At 38.6% G+C, this 16,475-nt stretch overlaps 1 protein-coding gene across 5 annotated transcripts in view; it reads right to left on the reverse strand.

Annotated features, from left to right (window-relative positions):
• Window positions 1-16,475, reverse strand: part of LOC141904732 (von Willebrand factor A domain-containing protein 8-like) — a 200,922-nt gene that overhangs the window by 106,351 nt on the left and 78,096 nt on the right. For all 5 annotated transcript variants that reach the window (XR_012619186.1, XR_012619187.1, XM_074793379.1 and 2 more), the window contains exons 21-25: window positions 14,090-14,209; window positions 13,780-13,985; window positions 1,417-1,568; window positions 669-910; window positions 50-267 (exon numbers count right to left, since the gene is read on the reverse strand). Coding sequence is in view for 3 of the 5 variants with exons in the window: in XM_074793379.1 (XP_074649480.1) it covers window positions 50-267; window positions 669-910; window positions 1,417-1,568; window positions 13,780-13,985; window positions 14,090-14,209 (938 nt within the window). In the remaining 2 variants the exon portion in view is untranslated. The remainder of the gene's footprint in view (window positions 1-49; window positions 268-668; window positions 911-1,416; window positions 1,569-13,779; window positions 13,986-14,089; window positions 14,210-16,475) is intronic.

A 16,475-nucleotide genomic window follows, 5' to 3' on the forward strand; every position in this document is an offset into this window, starting at 1 on the left:
ATGCCTCTATTAGGTGCATCCTCTTATACCTGTGTAATGATAAACTCACCACTTGTTCATGTAGTATGACGTTATGTTCTAATGGGGCACCGAGAGCAGTTAACCTGATTCTTGGACGGAACGATCCACGAATTCGGGGAAATACATCGCTCAAATCGATACGTGAAACATTTCTTCCAGATGGTGCTGTCGTATATAGCGTAATCGGGTTACCAGTGACAACATGGATTGAATCTTCAGGATTTTTACTTGTCACTTGATCCCGTGCTAGAATATGTTATCAATAGTGTCATGTCTTTGAAAAGTAAAATCATGAACAATTGTGCAAGAAAAATATCATATTTATAGAGACTAACAGTCTAATAGCTTGGGATCACTTCCACAGTTTATAATTTTGGTTTGACTTCGTGGATGTGTAGTTAAAATTAGTTATTTTCAATGTTTCAACTCAAATGCCTTAACCTAGAACTGCGGAACTAAGATCTTGTAATTCAATGTATGGAGCAAATTTATCTTGATTCAATGCACTTTATGGGTCACCTTTTTACCTTATTACCAAGCATTACTAGGGGTTAGGGTTATGGTTAGGTTCACCATCATTTGGGAAACTTCAACTGTAGTCAAACCTTTATCGTAAACTGCTATTCATAAAAAATAATATTCTGTACCTTTAGTGACTGCGATATCCAGGATAACATTGTATTCATCTATAGGTAGCATGAAATGGTTCATCAATTCACTGAAATATTCCCCTCGAGCACTGTAAGTCTCTACAAGATGGGATTCAATCTCTAGTTTCACTGGGCCTTTGATTTCTATGGGTTTCATGTGATTAGGTCCGCCAATTTCAGTGATTCGATTTAAATCAATCCTCCACGTTCCGCATTGTGCTAGTTTCGGGATCGGAAATCTGCAAAATCCACAATAAACTGATATTCACAGAATTTCTGAATTCAGTAGTATTTGATCTGAGCAGAAAAATTGAGGAAACAAAAGAAATCAATTTCATATGTTTTCTGAATGTTTTATTACCCTAATACTTATTGCTGATGAGAATTGACTAATATATTCTATCACTTCAAATTTTTCCAACACACAGTAATATAACGCAAAACCCAGTTCAAGTTCCTGCCGAAAATTGGATGAGGGAAATGAACTATAAGAGTCAAATCTTAACTGACAACTGTGGAACTAGGTCCTGAACAGTGTGGAACTGGGTTTTGAGTTCTAATTAGTAAAGTGCTTGAGAATATTTTTAGCTTCTTCCCACATATTGCCAACATGCATTGAAATCAAATCAATCAGGAATAGTGGATTTAGTTCCACAATTGTGAGATCTTATCTGTATTTTGGTTATATCTGTTGTTAAATAGAAACTGACAGCTGCAGAACTGGAGCCAGTATTCATTCTCTTACTCTTTAGCCAGATGAACATTGATAGACTTCGCTCCGATAGGGATTCCATGTTTCTGAAGGGTTTTGACAACTTTTTCCAACATTTCTTTATTCTGCAGGTCAAAATCAAGCACATTCTCCGTGACTTTTGCAAGTCCTTCGTTAGGAAATTTCTAAAAAATAAATCAAAGATTTACATACGAAGGCACAGCTTTCACATGAAATTATCTAAGACGCTCTACCCCTGTCTGAACTCAAGGGGAAATAGCCCACTGCCCCTTTCATCACAGAAAATTCTTACCAGAACTTAAGATACAAAAAGTCCATTGACCTTGAGTCTCGGTGAGAATATCAGAAGTTTCAGATATTTTAAGAAAATGAACAAGATCCCCCGGGCACACTGGGGCTCAACGTTGTTTAGGTTATCAAATATTTTTAAGTTATCAAATATATTGCTTTTTCATGCATTCTAAATATGGCAAAAATATACATATCACTCATTTGTAGAATTCAAAATTATTTAACTATTTAGATTGTTGAAACTTATGAGAAAAACATTTTTTCTTTGTTTACAAACCCATGATTGCTGCTTTCCAGAATTAAATATAATGCCCAAATATCTAACTCGGGATCCAGGCACAATTGGGATGTGGTTTAAATTACTCAACAATCTAACAATTCAATATTCAACACCCCCTGATGACCATATACCGAAATCAATGACCTTGAAACTTATCACAATCATAGAAATACTAAGCTATTATACTATTGCCCTGGTGACCACATACAAAAACCAATGCCCTTGAAACTCACTACAATCATAGAACATGTCACAAGGATGAGGATGCTGATATATAAGGTCTGCTGTATTTTCTCTTGAGTTACACACGTGAACCAGCTACTGTTGCCCTGTGCGTACGTTGCGAACGCCTTCAGATATTATACACTGTGATGATTTTTAGTGAGCATTCATCAGCGCATTTTAACTGCAATAATTCAGAGCTCGAGCCGTAATGAAAGAGATGTACCACATTGGAAGTAGCCATTACCTTCCAAAATATCATAGTCATTCATGGGTTCAAGATCGCTCTAAGTGCTCGGAAAACGCTATTAATGTGGCAGGCAGCCGATCGTCGTTTCGGTTTCTTAGTTATTTGTTTACTCGTGTTGCCAGCTAGTAGCGCCACTCGCAGGTTTTTCACTTTAGATTAACTTAATTGGCCTTTTGGTCAATTCACTTAACACTTCCGTGCATTATGGACGTGTGATTCGTCGAGAATAAATAAACCGTATTATTATCTATAATCCTTGTATCTTATTTATTCAGGTGAGTGGCGAATGTGCTCGTTATTCGTTATAATGTTGTTTGGCCTTTAAACTGCTGTTGTAGGGTCATTTAGACGCTATATTCAAAGACGTATTAATTGCGATCTTATTTCTTAGCTGTTCTGAGGTTTAATTATGTTTAACCGGAAGTAGCGGGTTTGGGCGGCTGGATGTTAGATAGTCTGTGTACTAAGGAAAAATATAAACATGTAAATGGTAGCATTCTGTCATGGGGTAGGCTTTGCTTTATGTATGTTTATATATTATATAGTTTGATGGTTAATTATAGGTCATTGGATTAATGATGTTTTGGTCCATTCACTTGACACTTCCGTGCATTAGGGACGTGTGATTCGTCGAGAATAAATAAACCGTATTATTAGCTATAATCCTTGTATGTTATTTATTCAGTCTGGAAGGTGAATCGACCATACTGGTCGCTGCGATCAACGCCGAGAATTAGATTACACAGAAGACTTCGGGTCGTGAGTTTCGTCACTCGTGAGGATCCCTTTGTCCCAGTTGAAACGAATCCTTATTAGCTATACTGAGTCTCTGCAATAAAGTATCGCTATCACATTAATTTCAAAAATTTTCTTGTGGGAGTGCCCAACAAAAGCTTTGAAATCTTGGTGCACATCACCACTGTAGTAAGAAGGTTCAACGATGATGATATACGTGGCAATAGATTTTACCAATGACTCACTAGCACGTGGCAGAGTAATCAATACGATGTATGTACATTGAACATGGACGCTGAAGGGCTTATACAGTGATGTCATCATCAAGAAATAAAGTCAAGCGCTGATCATTAGAATGGGGAAAAATTCATTGAAATTTTGCTCATTTTTCCCAGTACTTCGAATGGCTTAGAGGCTACACAGAAATGTCTAGATTAATTCCAACACCTATTTCCCTCCTACAAAATATCAGCTATGTATACAAGTGGTTACAATTTGTGCTACCAAGAGCAAACCTAAAATTATTCTCTCTCAGAAGCATTCTATAAAGATCAACAGTTGATCCTAAAAGTGAACAACAAGTTGATGCTGTTGAATGCTCACTCACAGTTATCACAGTGCATAATGCCTTACGTGCTATGCCACACTGCAACTTAGTGATATACAATATAACTTTTGCTATGTGCTGATTTGGCAATTGATCGATCAAATGCATTAGGGCTTCACACAGGTTATGATATTTTTGGCTGAAAGGAAATAATAAACGAGGCAGAATCAGGGATTCCGTGAGGCTGTTATATTTACTGTTAAACAGACAGCCAAAAGTGGTCCTATTTTCCCCAGTTCCTGAAAATTCCTCCGAGGAATTATGAAAATAAATTGATTATTCGTTCTTTGTAGGTAAGTGTACTTCTTTCAGTTTATTTCAATGCAACGATCTGTATCAATAATGAAATGTGTGGCTGACAATATAGTGTAGTGTAGTACCAATAGCCAGAGGCCATACCTACCTTCCCTACAAAGCATAGTGTAATCACCCACACAGTAGGTCAATGACATTTGTAACAAAATTTCAGGAGTCAGTATTACGTCAGTTTGTGACGGTATTTAGTTGTACTGTGAGCCTCGCGGGCGTATTCTGAGTTGCCTTTCTTTTCGGAGTCATGAGAAAAATCGAGTTAGTTGATAATGCGATTTGTGGCATTCTTACCCATTCTCCTGATGCCTCGGGTCGGATTTGGAGGGTGTTGATTGGTGGAGTTTAGTAACGTTTAGTATCAAGTACCCCGGACCGGATGCCACGTGCGAGTTGTTTATGAATGTGACGTCACCCTGTCAATCACTTCCGGGTCATCCCTCGTCACGCTCCGGATAATCGTCGTTTTCCCTTTGTAATTAAATTAGAGTCACCTGATATTTCCCGAATAGGTAGTCGTGAATATTTTATAGTTCTGAAGTGCATGAGAACGTTTATGAAGAAATCCAGTTGAAATTAGCCGTGAGCGTTTTATCCGGGTTCGAAGTGCGCGCCAGTTGCCGAGACCGGCTTCTACGCGCCCTTCCCTCCCTTCCCGTTCAAAGGAAAGAATTTTTCTGCCGGTTTCTATTATTTTATCTATTAACCTCAGAAAGAAGCTTTCAGGAAATGTTTACTTGAAAGGAATCGGTGAAGAAACGAAGATTTTAGAGCCGTTTGAAAGTTCGAACCGAGCACAGTCATTCATGCGGCGCGAAATCAACAAAAAGCGTGGCGCGACACTCCGGGGTCGGCAATCTCGCCATAAAAGGCGTGCGATTCGCCGACTCGAGACAGTCTTCTCTCGACCGTTGAGGGTTTAAGTAGAAGAGCAGTTGCAGCAAGATGTAAGTGGTTGAGTTTCGTTGTGTGTTCGCCCTGCGGGGCTGTGGCGCCGTATGGGCGCGTTTTTAGTTGAAGGGCCTGTAATAGGTACGCGTCGTAGTTGAGTCGTCCGTACCTTTGTTTATATAGTAAAACAAGTCCCCAACATTTTTCCGAGGGGGATGTGTGTCCCTAGGAAGTCGTATTTTAATGTTCAACGCCCTATGGTACGGGAATAAGTGGATAAATAAAAGTTATACATGCAATGTTAATGTGTCGGGACCCGAGGCGAGTTAGTCGTATCGCTCGGACGTTAGTGCGTATATCCGCGTGTAGTAGTAGGCCTAGCAGTATGTCTGGTCGTTCGTATACAGATGATGTTCAGGGTTGCGGGCCGACAATAAAGTTTGGTTTGAATTGAATTGGTGTAGAGAAGCGCTAGTGTGATGGTGTAAAGTCTCGGGTGTTATCATGTACATGCGTATAAGTTATATTTTGTGGAGGGAGACGACCTCGTTTAATAGTGTGTAATAAATTTATGTTCCCGTGACGTTTTGTATGACGAACCTTGAGTCGCGTGCGTGGCGAAAGTTTTGGTGTGGGATAATTTAGTCCGTGTATATATAAAAGAGTTATTTCCTTCTTTCTCACTGATACGCCCCTGCTGAGCTGATGGGAGTGACAGTAGAGTGTCAACGTAGATAGAGCTGCGTCGCCGTCGTGGAAGAATACGTCAGAGAACAGTTATAGTCGATTAGCCCGTTATTACGTCCGTCCGTCCGTAGACGGAATCCAGTTGTTTTGGGAAGTTTTGAAGACGCTTCAAGGTAATGTCTTGATATTTGGTTTACACATGTATCTACCCTAGACACATCTTCAGCCCAAAAACTGGCCCTGTCAGATTCAAGATGGCCGACTGGCAGCCATTGTTGTTCGCCAAAATCAGCACTTTTTACACATTTTTGAACTTTTTGAGGGAAATTTTGAAGATGCTTTGATCAATTACCTTGATCTTTCGGATATATGTGAATTCCCCCAGGGTTCATCAGCATAACAAAAATTGGGTCGATCGGACTCAAGATGGCCGTCCTATGACCTTTTTAGTGCCCAAAAATGTTAATTTTGGCCCAAATTTTGAGTCCTGTAGCTTCCTACTGGTTTATCATTTCTCATTGCAATTTGTGATGGGTATTCTTTGGAAAGGGATGTTTTATACCTGAGACAGGTATTTTTCATCAGCCAATTATGACGCAATTGGCGGCCATCTTGGTGTCAGCAGTACTCATTCGTAAGTGGGAAAAAGTTTTTCCACATTATATTGATATCTAAGCGTATTTTGTTACCACAATCATTTAGAAAGTTGTAGCTCATAACGTGTTCTATGATTGTGGTGAGTTTCAAGGTCATTGGTTTTTGTATATGGCCACCAGGGGGCGTTGAATAATGCAATATCTTAGTATTTCTATATTATATTCGTATCAATGCATATTTTGTAACCACAATCAATTGCAAAGTTGTAGCTGATGACATCATCTATGATTGTGGCAAGTTTTAAGGCCATTAGTTATTCTATATTGTCACCAGGGGGCGTTGAATAGTAGAATAACTTAGTATTTCCTTATTATATTGGTACCTAGGCATATTTTGTTACCATGATCAATTACAAAGTTATAGTTCGTGACATGTTCTATGATTGTGGTGAGTTTCAAGGTCATTGGGTTTTGAATATGGTCACCAGGGGGCGTTGAATAGTAGAATAACTTAGTATTTCTATATTAAAGTGGTAACGAGGCATATTTTGTTATCACAATCAATTACAAAATCGTAGCTGCTGACATGTTCTATGATTGTGGTGAGTTTCAAGGTCATTGGATTCTGTATATGGTCACCAGGGGGCGTTGAATATTGAAATTGTTAGATTGTTGAGCATTTGGAACCACTTCCCAAGTGGGCATGGTGTCCCTGGACCCCTAGTTTTTGATGGTTTTCCAACATGTATTTCAAATCTTCGTGCTTTCCATGATAAATAATGAAATAATAAATTCTGGATGAAGAAAAATGTGAATTAATGTTGATTTCTTAATTTTTTCAATTTCGTCATTTCGCTTCGTAGTTTGTGCTGTTGTCCTGGCCTTAGTCCACAGGTGCCAGCACCCTCCAGTAATTTTCAAAATGGCAGCTGTTGACTCGACAGAAATTTACTCTCACTTTACGGCCGATTTGCACATGGATTAAGATCGTCAGGTGAGGCGTTATAGGTATCAGACAAACTAGGAATCTGTTGTGCATCGATTACAACAAAAATCAGGCGGATATCTTAAACGACCAGAAAATGCCAGGCAAATTACCCGTCAGTCAAATTGGCTGACGAAGATTGCATACAAGAATGATGTTCCTATTCCTGACTGTGGTTTGTGAAAATATCCGATCGTGAAACTAAACCACAGACAAGTTACTGACTAACAGCGTCCAGTGTAGCTGGATGCTTTATTTCATACGGCGCTATCATGTTCGAATCCCGAAAATGCTGATCTCGAAATGCTAACCATTATGAACTTTGGTGCACTTTCTATGGTGATCCCAATGTCACTGTTAAATCATTTGGACAATTTATTTAATTGTATTAAGGCTAAACAAAAATGATACCTTATTTCTCCGCAGCGGCCGGGTCATTTTTGTAAAATATGATAAAATTTATAAACAGTTCATTTCTATAGCGGCCGGGTCTGTTATGGTAAAATTGATCACGATTTTAAAAAAAGTAATGTATAGGGTAGATAGGCGGCCGGCCGGGTCAACATTTAAGCTCAGCAGAGCGGAGAAACAAGGTATCAATTTTTTTTAGCCTAACATATGATACACAAGCATATGATACATGAGATTATTTAGACATCACATCCTGTGGCCAAAGTTCACGCTGGTTCATTTCAAGCGAAAACCGTACTGACATGACCCAGTTTTGAAACATGTAAACACTGTCATGGCACCTGCGCACTGTACTGATTTTTCGACTTGGACATTTCCAACATGTACTAAGCCTAATGCGCATGCGTTAAAAACGGAGACATTGGAAACATTACGGTTTTTGCGGGAATGTGGCAATGGCTAAATATTGGGTTAGGTTTGTTTTTTTAAACTGGCTCCAGTTACGGGGGAATCTGCACTTTGTCTATATCTATGTACGCGCATCGGGAAGGAATAGGGTTAGGGTAAGGTGAGGATATATATAAATTAACTCATCCAGCTTCCAGATGTAGCTAATGACATGGTCTAAGATCGTGGTGAGTTTCAAGGTCATTGGTTTTTGCATATGGCCACCAGGGGGCTTGAAAAATGCAATGACTTAGTATTCTATATTATATTCGTTCCTTTGCACATTTTGTTACCACAATCAATTGAAAAGTCATAGCTCATGACATGTTCTATGATTGTGGTGAGTTTCATGGACTTTAGTTATTCTATATGGTCACTAGGGGCGTTGAATAGAAGAATAACTTTCCTTATTATATTGGTACTTAGGCATATTTTGTTACCGTGATTAACAGCAAAGTTGTAGCTCATGACATGTTTTATAATTATGATGAGTTTCAAGGTAATTGGGCTTTGCATATCGTCACCAGGGGTTGTTGAATAGTAGAATAACTTAGTATTTCCATATCATTTTGGTAACTAGGCATATTTTGTTACCACAATCAATTACAAAATTGTAGCTGTTGACATGTTCTATGATTGTGGTGAGTTTCAAGGTCATTCGATTTTTTCAAGGTCATGCGCTAACCGTACTCCGTAACCGGAGCTATCGCATTCCGTTTATGGACTCCGTAACTGGGGCCACATTGTTGTATTTTAGCTCCGCTGTGACCGAAGGTCAGTGGAGCTGATGGGTTAGAGTGATTATCCGTCATCGTCTGTCCGTCCGTCAACTATTGCTTCAATTTGCTACTAGTGCTACAGTTCTTTCCTAATCTTGACCTAACTTGGTATGAAGCTAATATGGGCCAAGGGCTAAAAAGTTATAGAGCCGTTTTCCCAATTTGATCTCTAGGGGGCGCTGTACGGGTGGCACGTGTAAAATCTTTAAATCGCTACTTGTCCTACAGATATTGTACGATGTTGACGTGCAGATACTACAAGCCAAGGACTAAAATGTTAAAGAGCTGTTTTTAGTTCCGCTGTGACCGAAGGACCGAGGGAGCCGTCGTCATTCGTCCGTTTGTTCGTTAGTTCATTCGTCGTTCGTGCTCCGTCAACTTTTTCTTCAAATCGCTACTAGTCCTACAGTTTTAATCAGATCAATTCCAAATTTGGTATGAAAGTTCTATGGACCTAGGCCTGTAAAGGTACGGAGCCATTTTTTGGATTCGTCACCCAGGGGCGCTCCTGAGGGGTGGAGTTTCTATTTCTTCACATAGTGGTTTTGTTGGAAAAAGGCTACTAGTCCTACAGTTTTCAGGGATGAGCATTTCCCGCTTTCTGCAATTTCCCGCTTTTTTTTGTGATGAGAAATTTTAAAATACAAGCTTTCCAAATTGTCCAGATCCATTGAGAAATGGGGTAGGGGGTTGGAAGGTTTGCTGTCTCTGGCATTATGTTTCTGCTCACAAAACTGAGTATTTTTAGCATGCTTGACGGTGCTCAGCCCAAAAAAGATGTTCGTTATGTGTTGCAATCTGGTATTGCCAATATAAACTACTGTGAAAAAATAATCAGTTCGTGCTGCCATCTAGAATTGAACCAAGACTGTTTTGGAAATCATGCTGGGAACACCCACCTTCAGCTTCGTGCCTATGTTGCAGTTTAGCTGCAATTTCAGTAATTATCAGAAATTTCATCAAAAGTCCCGCTTTTTTCATAAACCCTGGTTCTCATCCCTGAGTTTTAATCAGATCAATTCCAAATTTGGTATGAATGTTATATGGAGAGGCCTATAAAGTTACAGAGCCATTTTTTGGATTCTTCCCCCTAGGGGCGCCTCTTGGGGTGGAGTTTCTATTTCTTCAAATTGCTACTAATCCTACAGTTTTAATCAGATCAAGTCCAAATTTGGTATGAATGTTCTATGGACCAATACCTACAAAATATTTTTTGGATTTGGCCAAAAGGGGGCACCCCTATGTATGCAGCTTCTATTTCTTCAAATCACACAGCAGAGCTATATAAGCCAATAGGCTCCTTGTCCCAATTTGATCTCTAGGGGGCGCTGTACAGCTTGTCCTACTTGCTACTTGTCCTACAATTATAGTCTGAAAAAGTTATGGAGCCATTTTCCCAAGTTGATCTCTGGGGGCGCTGTAAGGGTGGCGCTTGTTAAATCTTTAATCTACTTGTCCTACAATTAGGCTATAATCCGATCTTGATGAAACTTGGTTTATGGATACTACAGGCCAGGGGACAAAATGTTATAGGCCTAGAGCCATCTCCAATTTGACCTTAAGGGGGCGCTGTACAGGTCACACTTGTTAAATCACTATCCATCCTACAAATATAGTCTGGTGTTGACGAAACTTGGTATGTATATACTATGGGCCAAGGGCTAGAAACTTATGGAGCGGTTTTCAAATTTAATCTCTAGAGGGCGCTGTATGGGTGGCGCTTGTAAAATCTATAAATCGCTACTTGTCCTACAATTATTATCCAATCTTACGAAATATGGTGTGTCAATATTTTTGGCCATGGGCTAAATGTTACTGAGCCATTTTGCAAATCTGATATCTAGGGGGCGCTGTACAGGTCACACTTGTAAAGATCTTTCAATTGCTACCAGTCCTTTAATCATTATCTGATATTGACGAAGCTTGGTGTGTAGATACTATGGGCCAAGGGCTAAAAAGTTATAGAGCTGTGGATTTGAACTTTTGAGAGTGCTGTGTAGGCGGTCCTTGTAAAATCTTATCAAAAACCAGCGGAGCTGTATCAGCCGATAGGCTGCTTGTTTGGGATATTTCACCTAAACTTTGACCACAAACCTCAATTTTGCCTTGATATGATGACCAGTGAAACTGCAGTCTAAATAAACCATCGTTTCTATATCCATTTTGTAATAAATTAAAGCAATGGAAATAGACTCCATTTTATGTAATAAATCAATTTTAACAATATATATTTCCATGCCTACCATTTAAAATTATTTTCAAATCTATCAAAATTCGTAGTTCACATAGGTTCGTTGTTAGAATTTCAAAAATGGCTGATCTCCTTTCTCATTTCAAAATGAGAAAATGAAGGCTTTTTGTCAATCCTACAATACAATGTGGTTTATTTAGACTGCAGTTTCTTAATTTCATAAAGTTCAAACATAAAGCAAAAATCCCCAAGAACCAATGTCACACGAAAATAAGTAGATATAAGTGGAAAGAAGCCTATTAGTCTATTTTTTGTCTGCCAGTACTTATTAGGCTATGTATAGGCCTATTATAGACACTGGATTAACTGATTATCATTTTTACAGTACCTACAACTCTGATACGAGCCCTGCGGCACCAACCAGCAAATGAAATGTTATTGAAATTTATTGCAAAACGAAATATTTTGCAACTTTCAAGCATAAGGTATGAAATTTTAGCCCAATGTCTTTTTATTTTTGTGTGGGGTAGATTTTTTGGGGTTATTTCTCTTAATGTTTGGACACATACCAATAGCCCATTTTGGTCTTAACACAACCAGTGAAACTGCAGCGCATGAATGAACCATCATTTTTATATCCATTTTGCACTGGAAGATTGCCAAAAAGTCTTATTTACCGTAACGCATTCGAATGAGAGAAAAGAGACCATAATTTATATGATAATCTATATATTATTATCATTAGTTTCAATAATATTATGATTATTAATCTTTTCTTTTGCTACATGTTTCTTTGATTTCTTATTTGATGCCCAATTTTTATATAAAATATATTTCTTACATGTATCACAATATTTTGGATTATAATAATCTTTTTTTGATTCAATATCATATGTAGAAGGGATATCATTATTAGATGCAGAAGTGAAGGGTAGAATATTGTCTTCTATTTTAGATTCAATATTATCTTCTATTTTAGATTCAATATTATCCTCTATTTTAGTTTCAATATTCTTTTCTATTTTACTTATTCTATACTTGAATTGATAAAATTCTCCAAAATACTTACTATATTCATAAGGTATTATATAATATATATCTGATATCATTTCACTTGGAGTTTGTATTTCATATATTCCACATTCCATTTATTATAAAATTTTTTATTAAAGATTAAAATTTTAATACATAACACAGTGTAATTGTGAATTTGTTATATTTAATCCCGCGTCAGATATGATATAAAAATGCATTTTATAATTGTTGCCTCCTTTTTAGCCCACTTGGGACTTTAGTCCCAGCGGGCTATTGCGTTCATTTTTCATCCGTCGTCCGTCCGTCCGTCCGTACAGTGTATTTCTAATGAAAATAAAGTGTACATCGATTCATTTTCCTTTAAACATGTGGTCATTTAGGTTGATTTTGGTTGTTTGTGGCTTATATGTGCGAGTACCCCTGAATTGTAATTGAGCAGGTGTGTTGCGGACTCGGCAGTAGAGGATCATCGGATAAGGCCCCGAGGTCCTTCGAGGTACGATGCAGCGTTCGTCGGCTTTGTATCCTGTGGCGTTGGACATACTGTCACGCTGGCAGGAGGGATGAGTGACGAGGCTTGAGTCCCTTATAGAATGAGATAGGGCGATTTCAGGTCTGGAGTAAGCGCGCGCTGGTTACCGCGTATCATGTTCGGGTTGAGTGGCCAATAGCCCTAGGCGTGATGCTGTGTGTGGTAACTTTTCTCATCTCAAGCCGTGGGAGTTCCGGGAGCCGCACACCTGAGTGTAGTCGGGGATTTTCGCAATTCTTTAAAGCCACTTCAGTCATCGGAATGTTGAGCACTATATATTTACCTGTGGAGGTACAACTACCCCCGCAGGAGGACTCTTGTAACGTCGCCTATATTGCCTAAAACATTTACCTTTACCAGATTGTTGTACAATACCGATTATCGTTACCGGAGATGAGATACATCTCTCGGTTATTCGTATAAGAGGAGAGGATACATTCGTAAGAGGAGAGGAGACATTCGTAAAAGTAGAGGATTCGTCAGTATAACTCCAATGATCGTCCAGAGAACACGAACTATACATGTAGATATTTTAGATATCACGTGTCTTTTACAAAGAACTTGTTACATCAATTATTACAAGCACATGTACATACACACTAGGTAAAATGCATAGAGCGAGTAGAACGTTACACATTCCTACCCACCCTATTTTCCATAATGGTATAGTCTATACATGTTAGCAAATGAAACTCTCTGTAGGCAGTGTTCTCTGAGTGATACTTCAATGAATGAAAGAAGTTCACGTGACAGGCACTACTCAGTGGTATTTTTTATTATGGCATAGACCACATGATAACAGTAGAATGCTCTTAAAATGGCTCCAAAAAATCATCATTACTCCCCTTTGGGCTTTAGGCTTGCGCTGTTTGTCTAGGCACAGATACAGACTTGTACAATTTTCCCCCAATAATGACTACCAGACATATTTTTATCATCACGAAAACCCTACTCATCCCGTAGTGATGCGACAAAAGGAGGCCAACTATATCTGCAGAGAATTCTAAGCTGAGCATTGATACGCGACATTTTGTAAGCAAGTTATTTCAGATTTCATGGGAGTGGGAAAATTGTGTGTATCTATTTCGAAAACGACCTCATACTAGCAAAAAGATAAGAAAATTAACCTGCAAGTGCTTCACAATGCTAATGACTTCTCTCGTTGAATACGGGTAATCGATTAACCCTCTATCAGCATACATCCTCAATTCACCGAATGCTAGAACAAGTTTCATGAGGATTTCTTCAGAAATGTCTGGACCATACTGACGTAACATTGCCATTTCTGATCCAATGCCAGGATTATCAACAGCATGGCAACTAAATATATCTCCTGAAAATATACATCAAATTCTGAAGACACCAACATAGAATGACTTCCTGAATACAGTTACACAGTTATCCATTAAAAATTAACTCTGGTTACTGTATGCTTACCTATGGCACCAAAAAAGTCATTTCCTAAGAATGGAAAACCGGGACGATTTGCAAGAACAATCATTCGGAAATCAGGATGACAATGAATTAACTTCTCCGAATCAGCACCTGGGAAATTCACTGAAATTAGACACACATGCAGAGGAAACTCTTCAAATGTATAGCTGCATAGCAGTGATAACAGGTATTCTGCCTTGCTGGTTTATATGGCCATACCATGAAGCATACAAAATTTTGTTGCATCCAATCTAATCAGTTCATACAATAAGGCTAATTTTGCGACACCACCTGCAGGGGTAAAAAATGCACTGGATTTGTGGGTTTTTTAAATACCCCTCAACCCACTGAGCGCCACACATGGCATCATTGAGAAATGATGGAGAAGATTTGAAGGTTCACCTGTTTGGAAAGAATAAAAAATAATAAATATAGCTGCAAAGCAGCGATAACGGGTTTTCTGCACAGTCTTAGAATCCTGTTCAACGGTGGATTTTGACGAAGCATTTGATAAGGCACAACATCAGCCATTACTAAACAGGCTATTAGGAAACAGTATCAATGATAGGTCGCCCAAATGGCTCAGCAGTTATCTCTGAACGAAAACTTGTAGCTGAAACCAACGGAACGCCTCATCTTGGAATAAGTCGGTCAAACTAGTGGAGTCACGCAAGGTAGTATCCTAAGTTGTCTTCTGTTTATTGTCCTGACAAATGGCATACACAGTAATCCAACATATACCAGACCGAGTAAATTTCCAAATCGACCTTAACACGCTGTTTGACCGAAAAACTTAATGTTCCAACAAGAAAATCTTGTTCGAATGAAAATAATTCTGTTTGATCGAACAATACGCTTTTTCCTTGAACCAAAAATTTTCTTCATTCTGACAAAAAATGTGTTCGAATAAAAAGCTATGTTATTGTTGAAATGAAAAAAAATTAGGTTGAGCGAAAACAATTTTTTCGAACGAATGTTTGAATGAAAACAATTCTGTTCGATTGAACGAAATACTTAATACTTTCGGTTCGGAGAAAAACATTTTTCAATATACTTGTTCGAACGAAAAACTTAATGTTCTGACAAGAAAATTCTGTTCAAATTAAAACGATTCTGTTCAATTGAATGATTGTTCGAACGAAAAACCTTTCGTTTGGACAAAAAAAAGGTTGTTCAACTTTGTTCTAACGATTTTTTCAAATTGGTTCAATTGTATAGAATATTATTGGTTCGAACGAATTAAATTTTGTTCCGACGAAAGAATTTTCAAGCGAAAGATCTTTTGAACGAAAAAAAAGATATTTCTGGTGCTCCGCAGTAACTTAAAGCCAGACGTAGGTTGTTCTTGAGACACGATGCGATCCTCGCGTTGTATCGCAAGTTTCGATGCAAGTCGCTTGCAATACGATTGTGTGCGACTACTTTCTGCCAGTCGCAAGAGCGCATCGGTTGGTTGTGACAGTCGTGTCGCGTCGCAGAAAGTAGAACACGTACGACTCCATGTGACTGGCGTTGCTGAAAGATGAGGACGCCAGTGATATGACGACTGAGTTTCAAGTCGTCAAAACGTCACGATATGTCGACATATTCATGTCGAATTGATGCGATATATCGACATAAATATGGCGACTTGTCGAGTTGGAACGCAACAACTCGAGGCCCTTTATCGCTTCCGTAGATCTTTCATTAAGTAGGATCACTTGAATGATCGCTTTAATATCACTTTTAAAAAAAAAGAATCTGCCAAAATGACCTTAATATTCGACACTATATCTACGGAAGCGATGAGGGGCCTCGAGATGACGCGTTCCAACTCGACAAGTCGCCATATAATTGTCGACATACCGCGATATATCGCGTCAAGTCGACATAAATATGTCGATATATCGTGACGTTTTGACGACATATTTCGTTTTCTCAACCATTTTCCTCGCAACAAGTCGCCATATTCATGACCACTTGAAACTCAGTCGTCATATTACTGGCGTCCTCATCTTACATTTAGACATGTCTTCAAATGACGGCTTGTCCCGTGGAAAATGAGCAAATAAGCGAAATTTGTCGTGAAAACGTCACGATATGTAGACATATTCATGTGGACTTGACACGATATATCGCGATATATCGACATAAATATGGCGACTTGTCGAGTTTGAACGTGACAACTCGAGGCCCTTTATCGCTTCCGTACTGTATCAGATTAATCGACTTCAAAATAGGCGAAAGCATAAGTCTTTATTACGTTATTAATTGGCCTAATTATTCAAAAGCTAAAAATGTGGGCGACAAAACCAAAAAAATTAATTGTCGCGGGCGATAAAACCAAAATAATCAATTGTCGCGGGCAATAAAACCAAAATAATCAATTGTCGCTGGCGATAAAACCAAA

The sequence above is a fragment of the Tubulanus polymorphus genome, chromosome 4 (genome assembly GCF_964204645.1).
Source record: "Tubulanus polymorphus chromosome 4, tnTubPoly1.2, whole genome shotgun sequence".
In the NCBI taxonomy this organism is placed as follows: domain Eukaryota; kingdom Metazoa; phylum Nemertea; class Palaeonemertea; order Tubulaniformes; family Tubulanidae; genus Tubulanus; species Tubulanus polymorphus.